Raw genomic sequence first — 9,210 nt, forward strand, 5'->3', positions numbered from 1 at the left:
CTTTCCCCACCCCCCATTGTCCTCATCTGTTCAGTCTCTTCCCACACAGTTTTCAGTTTTTGCTCAGTCTCTTCCCTCACCCCCCACTTCCCTTTTCCCTGAGAATCGTTAGTCCACTCCCCTTCCATTCCTCTGATTCTATTATAATCACCAGTTAATATTGTTCATCAGATTTTTTAATTCCCTTGGTTTTTAGATTCACTTGTTGATAGTTATGTATTTGTTGTTCATAATTTTTATCTTTCTTTTTCCTCTTCCTAAAGAACCCCCTTCAGCAATTCATATAATTCTGGTTTGGTGGTGATGAACTCCTTTAGCTTTTTTTTTATTTGTGAAGCTCTTTATCTGGCTTTCTATTCTGAGTGATAGCTTTGCTGAGTAGAGAAATTTTGGCTGTGGGTTCTTGCTACCGTATTTTCCGGTATATAAGACGACCCCTTAATTTTACAGTTAAAACATAGGTTTAGGCCTATATTCACTGTATAAGACTACCCCCACTTCAAAGAAAAGACTTACTTTGCGGTCAAGATCTGCAGGTAATTTTTGTGCAATTTTGGTCTTTTGCCCCCAATTTTCGGTTGACTTTTTTTTGTTTCAAAAGTATTCATCACCTTGAATAAGGTACTCATCACCTTGAATATTTCTTGTCATTCCCCTCTGGCCAGCATGGTTTCTGTTGAGAAATCAGCTGACAATCATATAAGTGCTCCTTTATAGGTAACTACCTGCTTTTCTCTTGCTGCTTTTTGACAAAATTCTCTCTTTGTCTTTTGCTCTTGGCATTTTAATTATGATGTGTCTTGGTGTGGTCCTTTTTGGATTCCTCTTGTTTGGGGTTCTGTGTGCTTTCTGGACTTGTAATTCTATTTCTTTCACCAGGTGGTGGAAGTTTTTTGTCACTATTTCTTCCAATAGGCTTTCGGTATCTTGCTTTCTCTCTTCTTCTGAGACCCCGATAATTCTGATGTTGGTTTGCTTGGAGTTGTCCTAGAGGTTTCTTACACTATCTTCAACTTTCTGGATTCTCTTCTCTTCTTGCTTCTGTGGAGGAGTGTCCTCTGGCTCTTTGTGTTCCAAATCTTTGACTTGATTCTTGCGATCTTCCAGTCTGTTTTTAGGACTCTGTATAATTTTTTATTTCAGACAATGTATTCTTTATTTCTAGTTGATCCCTTTTCATATCCTGAAAGGTCTCATTAATTTTATTGGCATTTTCTAGGAAATTCTTAAAAAAATCTTATACCATGGTTTTGAACTCTATATCCAGTCATTTGTTCTCCATCTCTTTAGTTTGATATCTATTTCCTTGTCTCGGCATTTTTGCTGCTTCCCAGAGTTGGTAGGATGGCTTTGTGTGTTTGGTGTCTTATATGGCTCGGTGGGTCAGCCTTCCCAGTTACCTGAGGTAGACACTCTTGGTGCTCCCCTTTGTGAACTGTGTGTACAGCCTTGTTGTAAAGTCTTGATTGTTGTTGGTATCCCTGGGAGAAATTGACCTTCAGGCCAATTGGATGTGGGTATCAGCTGTGTCTACTCTGGGATACCTTCTGTATTGGAGACAGTCTTATAGGATCAAAATGCAAAATTTCAAAAGCCTCTGTGCTCAGCTTGGATGGGGCGGAGTCTAAAGGCTGAGAGGCCACGGCAATCTTCGCAGTCAGACCTCTCTGCGCACACTCACTCGCACGTGACTGTAGACCCTGCCCGCTGCAGCTCCCAGCTCCCCCAGTCTCTCAGTCTCTGAGTCTCCAGGTGCCTTTCTCTACAGTCCAGACTCCACCCATATGAGCCTGGGTCCATGGGGTTTCGGCCGGGGTTGGGGTTCAGTGCAGTCGGAAAGGGTTAAGTGCAATTGGGGACTTCCTTTCCCCTCCCTCCAGCCAGGCATTTGACTGCACTTCCTTTCTGTGCACACGTCACCCTACCTCAGCGCTTTGCAGCTCCCAATCCTATCCATGAGCCTCTCTCCTTCTTTCTGGTTGTAGCTTTCCTGTGTTTTTGGATGGTGTCCATTCTGATTTTAGTTCTTGTTTTGAAATTGGAACTAACTTGTGCGAGATGGCAGCTTAGGTGCTTACCTAGGGCATCATCTTGATTCTCCTCTCCATAGCTGTGTTTAATTAGTTTAATTTCAGTCCATCTTTTGTGGTTACTTTAGGTCTCTGAGTTTGAAAGAGTGCTATGCAGGCCTCCCCTGAGCTTGTCAGGTCAGCATGTGGCCGCTTTCATCCACACATCCCCTTTTTCTTCATAAATCAATCCAAAGGTTGCATTGATGACCAACCTTTTGGTTGAATAATGGAGTCCCATGGTGCTAGGAAGGCTCATTCCTGTGATGTCTCAGTGTCAGCATGTCTTGTTGAACAGGTGGACTACTGGGGATGGGGCAAGACCATAACCTTAGATGGCATTTAAGATCAAATTATCATTTAAAAAGGTCAGGTAAATGGAAAGCAGTCAGATCCTATATGTCCTTATTAAAAAGTATTCTGGCCGAAATTGGTTTGGCTCAGTGGATAGAGCATCCATCTGCGAACTGAGAAGTCCCAGGTTCAATTCTGGTCAAGGGGCATGTGCATTGGTTGTGGGTACATTCCTGGTGGGGGGTTGTGCAGGAGGCAGCTGGTCAATGTTTCCCTCTCATCGATGTTTCTAACTCTCTATCCTTCTCCCTTCCTCTCTGTAAAAAGTCAATAAAATATCTTTTTAAAAAAGTATTCTGGATCATTTCTAATTTTTGAGCCACGATGATCTGAGTCTTTTTGCTGTTTGTCAAGTTTTATTTTTCTGCATCTAGTATAACATTTACATACTAGGAACAAAAGTTACAATACTAAACCAAAAACATTGATTAGGAAGAGAAAATGTCTAATACTAGATGAGGAAAAGTCTGAGGGAAACAATCATCCCAGTCAACTGAAAAACCCTTTACATGTTTACATGTATTATCATAATTTTTTATTAAGTTAATTATATGTTTTCCTCCTTCATTAACTGTCAGTTGTACCTTATGATATGTTTGGCCAGATGAATTAAGACTCTTTACTATTTCATGATCTAGAAGCTCTAATTTTCTTCTGGCCAATTAGTTTCCATAGAAATGACTTCATGAGAAGGAGTTCAATTTCCCAATACATTGGTTTTATCACATATTTTATGAACCTCAGGCAAAGTCATTCTGCCTATAATTTTAGTATTTTTCCATATTCTAGTATTATTTAATGTAAACTTGGTGATATTACAGTAAAAATTGCTTAGTATAACATAATTTTTTAAACCCTTCCCAGCAAAAATGCCCCTTTCCCATACACCAGATATTATTTTGGAGTAGATACAATAGGCCAGGACTGGATGACTTCAGTGTTCCATGTGGATTGGGGGCATAACCATTCACCTTTCTGATTTTCACAATCAGACAGTGAGATGGGTTCACATTGTTTATTATTTTTAAATATGGCCAATCAACTCACCATTGGAAATATTCTAGTATTATTGAGGATGGTGTCTATTTCAACCAGTTGAACTACTGGGAATTTAAGCTTAGGATTTAACTGGCTCCTGGGCTTTTAAAACACAGTATCGCTGAAACCGGTTTGGCTCAGTGGATAGAGTGTCAGTCTGCGGACTGAAAGGTCCCAGGTTCGATTCGGTCAGGGGCATGTACATTGGCTGCGGGCACATCCCTGGTAGGGTGTGTGCAAGAGGCAGCTAGTTGATGATGTTTCTCTCTCATCGATGTTTCTAGCTCTCTATCTCTCTCCCTTCCTTTCTGTAAAAAATCAATAAAATATATTTTTTTTAAAAAAACACAGTGTCGTAGATCTCATTTCCCATTCAAAAATTCTGAAATTCCTGGGGAACCATATGAGTTCCATAAGTATCTGGCCTGGGCTCCTGCAGCCATTATAGTTGGCTGTTGTTTCATAGCCACTTCAGATTCCATTTGCATTAGCATAGACAATAGGCCCAATTGAGTTAAAGGCACAGACATGTTCCCATTGTTGGGTTTCTGCATGAGTTTTTATAGTCTGTCCAGTCTGTTCTATCCATGAAACTAAGGCTTTATTGTTTTTTCTATGCTGCTTCCCACCTTTTTTCCTTCTTCCTGAAACAGTATTCCCTCTATATGACCTATTTGCTGTAAAAATCTTTTTCTAATGAATGACGTTCTTAATTAGTTGCAAATTCAGCTTGTCCCAGGATGCCAAGGCCAGCCCCTACTCCTCCAAGTATTCCTCTTTTGATTCTTTTTTTTGGGGGGGGGAAGAGGGGCAATGTTGTTGGATCCACCAGGAATTTTGTTGCCATTGGGTAGTTATGGCTTGGGAGTAGTTGGACCAAAAAATGTTGAGTTTCCCATGCCATAATTAAATAGGTGAAGGTGACCCCCAATAGAGCTAGAGTTTGAGTATTCCATAGGGTTTCTCACAAGCGTCCAGAATGAAGGATGGTGAGGTAATTATAGACATTTCTATCCACCAAGTGATCCCAATAATTTCTGAAATGGTATCCATTGATTTCTTTCTTGTTTCACAGACATCCAGCCATAAGAGCATGGCTAGTGAGTCCAAGGACAAGATATACTATTCCAGATAGGACAGGCTGCTGCAAGCCATCATATCTAGGTGTTCTTCTTAGCTTTTCATCACCCATCTCTATAGTTATACAATATTCATTCAGATTAGATCCATATACAATTCCACCAGTGGAATTATCAGGGAGGTATTCTTGGAGGTATTTGCCTAAGGTACATCTTTATAGTAGATATAGCCAGAAAACACACACACACACACACACACACACACACACACACACACACACAAAACACACACACACACACACAAAAAAAAAAAACAAAAAAAAAAAAAAACAAAAAAAAAAACACCAAAGCTTATATTGATAGTAGGAGAAAACCAATGGTTGGCTAACAAAGCATTAATTTCACTATCATACATCATAGTCAGGACATCATTGTGTAGTAAGTGGGAAAGATTAGTAGGTATCTGAGAGGCCACGGCGGGGCCGGGGCAAGGCTAATGCCTGACTCCATTTTGTACTGTGGGGCAGGGCAGAGCTATCCTCCGTTTTGTGTAACTGGACCCTAGCCCTCACCCAACCAATCAGAGTCAGCCAAAGCAGTGACATCACCACAGTATAAAACTCCTTGACCTGTCGAAGTTCAGTCAACCCTGCAGGCTGTCCCCAGTCTTTAGAATTTAGTCTTTAGGATTTAGGAACAAAAGGAAAATTCCTGTGGTTTGAACCTTTAAAAGGAATTGCCTACCCCTGAAACGGTGCAGTCATTTGGAGTCCACCTGCATGTGGTGCTCTTGTGGCTGTCCTGGCCAGTTCAATAAATCCTTGCCTGCTTTTTTTAATTAATTAACCAGCCTCCGGTGGTCTTATTTTGAACCCAGGGTTCGACCCCACAACAGTTTGATTTGATTTAAAAAAAAAAAAAAAAAAAAGTAAGGCTGGGCGCTGGCCCACCCCGGGGCCCCTGGGGCTGGCGAGAGGGGGTTCTCCCGCCCCCCGAGTCGGGCACCAGAGAAAGCGGGCGGGAGGGGATCGCGAGCAGGACGAGGTCCACGGTTCCACATGGGGCTCTGCAAGGCATGTGACCTCCGCAAAGGTGGCTCCGCCTCCGCGCAGGATCCAAGCTTCTTCACCGTGGGGATGTGGTCCATGGGCGCGGGGGCCCTGGGGGCTGCTGCCCTGGCACTGCTCCTGGCCAACACAGACATGTTTCTGTCCAAGCCCCAGCGAGCCAACCTGGAGTATCTGGAGGAAATAGACCTGAAGACACTGGAGAAGGAACCAAGGACTTTCAAAGCAAATGAGCTCTGGGAGAAGAAGGGCGCTGTGATCATGGCTGTGCGGAGGCCAGGCTGCTTCCTCTGTCGAGAGGAGGCCACGGACCTGTCCTCCCTGAAGCCCAAGTTGGATGAGCTGGGCATGCCCCTCTACGCTGTGGTGAAGGAGCAGGTCAAGACTGAGGTGAAGGACTTCCAGCCTTATTTCAAAGGAGAAATCTTCCTGGATGAAAAGAAGTTCTACGGCCCCCAGAGGCGGAAGATGATGTTCATGGGGTTCGTCCGGCTGGGCGTCTGGAGCAATTTCTTCCGGGACCGGAGCGGAGGCTTCTCTGGAAACCTGGAGGGTGAAGGCTTCATCCTCGGGGGCGTCTTCATGGTGGGATCGGGAAAGCAGGGCATTCTTCTCGAGCACCGAGAAAAAGAATTTGGAGATAAAGTTAACCTAGCCTCTGTTCTGGAGCCTGCTAAGAAGATCAAACCACAGGCTGCAAGTTTAGCCTCAGAGGAAAAGTGACTGTGGGCTCTGCCCAGCTCAGGGATAAGAGGGGCTCACCTGCTGCACAGGAGGCCCGGGTTCCACTCGTGTCACTTAGGCCATCTCCTTAGACTAGATCACTGTGCTCTGTTTAGGCTCAGTGAGACAAAATAGCTCCCAAATAAGACTAATAAAAACCTAAGACGTGAGTGAGAGGTATTTCAGCTAAACCCTGCAAAACACGAGGCTTAAAGCTGGCTGGAGCGCCGCATTACAAACGTATATGGTGTGTGAGGTGCTGTTATTGAAAATTAGTTTACTTTCTTGTCTTTATTTTTTTTAAATAAATTTTTATTGTTCATATTATTACAAGTGTTCCTTCCCCCCCCTTCCCACCCCACCCTCTGCCCTTTCCCCACCCCCCATTGTCCTCATCCATAGGTGCACAGTTTATGTTCAGTCTCTTCCCACATTCTCCTCTCCCCTTTTCCCCAAGAATCATTAGTTCACTCCCCTTCCATACCTCTGATTCTATTATTATATATTCAACAGTTAATATTGTTCATCAGATTTTTTTTTAATTTCCTTGGTTTTTAGATTCACTTGTTGATAGTTATGTATTTGTTGTTCATAATTTTTATCTTTATTTACTTTCTCTTCTGAAAGAACCCCCTTCAGCAATTCATATAATTCTGGTTTGGTGGTGATGAACTCCTTTAGCTTTTTTTTTTATTAGTGAAGCTCTTTATCTGACCTTTGATTCTGAGTGATAGCTTTGCTGGGTAGAGTATTTTTGGCTGTAGGTTCTTGCTATTCATCACCTTGAATATTTCTTGCCATTCCTGTCCGGCCTGCATGGTTTCTGTTGAGAAATCAGCTGACAATCGTATAGGTGCTCCTTTATAGGTAACCACCTGCTTAGCTCTTGCTGCCTTTAATATTCTCTCTTTGTCCTTTGCTCTTGGAATCTTAATTATGATTTGTCTTGGTGTGGTCCTCTTTGGATTCCTCTTATTTGGAGTTCTGTGTGCTTCCTGGACTTGTAAGTCCAATTCTTTCCCCAGGTGGGGGAAGTTTTCTGACACTATTTCTTTCAGTATGTTTTCGATATCTTGCTCTCTCTCATCTTCTGGGACCCCCATGATTCTGATGTTGGATCGTTTGAAGTTGTCCCAGAGGTTTCTTACATTATCTTCAATTTTCTGGATTCTCTTGCCTTCTAGCTTCTGCAGAGGAGTGTCTTCTGGCTCTTTATGTTCCAAATCTTTGACTTGATTCTTGCGATCTTCTATTCTGTTTTTAGGACTCTGTATAATATTTTTTATTTCAGACAATGTATTCTTTATTTCTTGTTGATCCCTTTTCATATCCTCATAGGTCTCATTTATTTTATCGGCCTTTTCTAGGAAACTCTTGAAAAACCTTATAAGTGTGGTTTTGAACTCTATATCCAGTCGCTTTTTGTCCTCCATTTCTTTCGTTTGTGATCTATTTGGTTTAGGCATTTTCGCAGGCAGCTTTTCTGATGGGGCGGGGTTTCAGGGTGGAGCCTACAGCCTTGGCTTCCGTCAGCCCCGCCCTATGCGACTCCTGAGACTCAGGGTCCTTCAGTACTTGTTGCAAGCACCTCTGAGAGAAAGGTGCCCTCGATTTTCGCCTGCTACCAAACAGTGTAGACTCTCCCACAATGGGCCCGAAACTGGGGTTCAGTTCAGTTGAAAGTGGAGTTGGAGATGGCATTCAGAGCAGTCTGGAGCCTGTGTCTCCTTCCCGCCAGGGCAGTCCTACGGCACAGCCGGCCGTCCCTTCTCTGCGCGCAGTGTGCGTGCCTCCTTTCACCGCTTCCCCGGGTTCTGCCTTACAGCCCAGCTCCCTCTGGATGAGCCTGGGTCCCCGGGGTCTGGCCTAGAACGGGGGTTCAGAGCAGTTGGGGGCCCAGCACAGTCGGAGTTTTATCTCCTTCCCGGAGGGAATGCCAGCCAGGCACTCAGCCTCCCTCCTCTCCGGCTCCAACCTCTCCGCGCGCCGCGTCTCTGTACCTTGGGCTTTTACAGCTCCTCCGCGCTTCCTTCTGGTTTTCTCCTTGCTTCTCGTTGTAGAATTTCCAGTCAGTCGACTTTCCTGTAGTTCTGGGTAATGTCCATTTTATATTTTAGTTGTATTTTATTGAAATTGTTGCGTGCGGCTGCGGCTAGGTGCCTACCCGAGCAGCCATCTTGGATTCTCCTACTTTCTTGTCTTTAAAAACCTAGAGGAATTTGGTGATTGACTAGAAGATTGCGGATTGAAGGCTTTTGGTTGTGTGTTTTCTACCATGACTTGTTACATAAGATTAAAGTAATAACATAAAGGAATTATGTGCTCTGGATGGCTTGATAAAGGTAGATCATAAAATGAAGAAAAAAATAAAATAAAATAAATAAAAATAAAAAAGTAAGGCTGAGTGCTTTGATGGCTAGCAAACCACCCCAGGGGGTCACTGGGATTCCTTTTTTCCCAGGGGTGCTTGCTCTCTGTCAGAGGGGAATCGGCCCACCTAATTAATTTGAAAGTATGAAGTTGTAACAATTGTGAAAAGCAGGGACCAAATTCTAAAGTTAACTATTGTTTGTCTCAATTGGCCATTTAAGTTTGATGTGAATGGGCAGGAGCGGGGCCGCACCCTGCAACTGGCCAAGGTCTCCACCGCTTCCTTGGGGTGCTTTTAGGAGTGCCTGCCCAAAGTGAAGGCTACCACCATCCCCCCCCCCGGGGGGGGGGGGGGTCCGGCAAGAAGAGAAAGTTTCAGCCTCTTTTCGGGGACTTTGTAGCAGGTGATTTATTTTCCAACTGGATTTGAAATTTGTGATTTTGTTTGACAAAGCAAAGTTTGATTATTAGAATGTTAAATGGCAGGCTGAACTGTATAACATATGATTA

General features: G+C 43.5%; 1 protein-coding gene across 1 annotated transcript; it reads left to right on the plus strand.

Annotated features, from left to right (window-relative positions):
• The first annotated feature begins 5,504 nt into the window (after positions 1 to 5,504).
• LOC311615894 (peroxiredoxin-like 2A) lies at positions 5,505 to 6,618 on the plus strand. Its single transcript, XM_084907005.1, has one exon. The coding sequence runs from the start codon at positions 5,599 to 5,601 to the stop codon at positions 6,328 to 6,330; it is 732 nt and encodes a 243-aa protein (XP_084763131.1). The 5' UTR covers positions 5,505 to 5,598; the 3' UTR covers positions 6,331 to 6,618.
• Positions 6,619 to 9,210: the final 2,592 nt, after the last annotated feature.

The sequence above is a fragment of the Pipistrellus hanaki genome (assembly GCF_964339955.1).
Source record: "Pipistrellus hanaki genome assembly, contig: scaffold_24, whole genome shotgun sequence".
Lineage (NCBI taxonomy): Eukaryota > Metazoa > Chordata > Mammalia > Chiroptera > Vespertilionidae > Pipistrellus > Pipistrellus hanaki.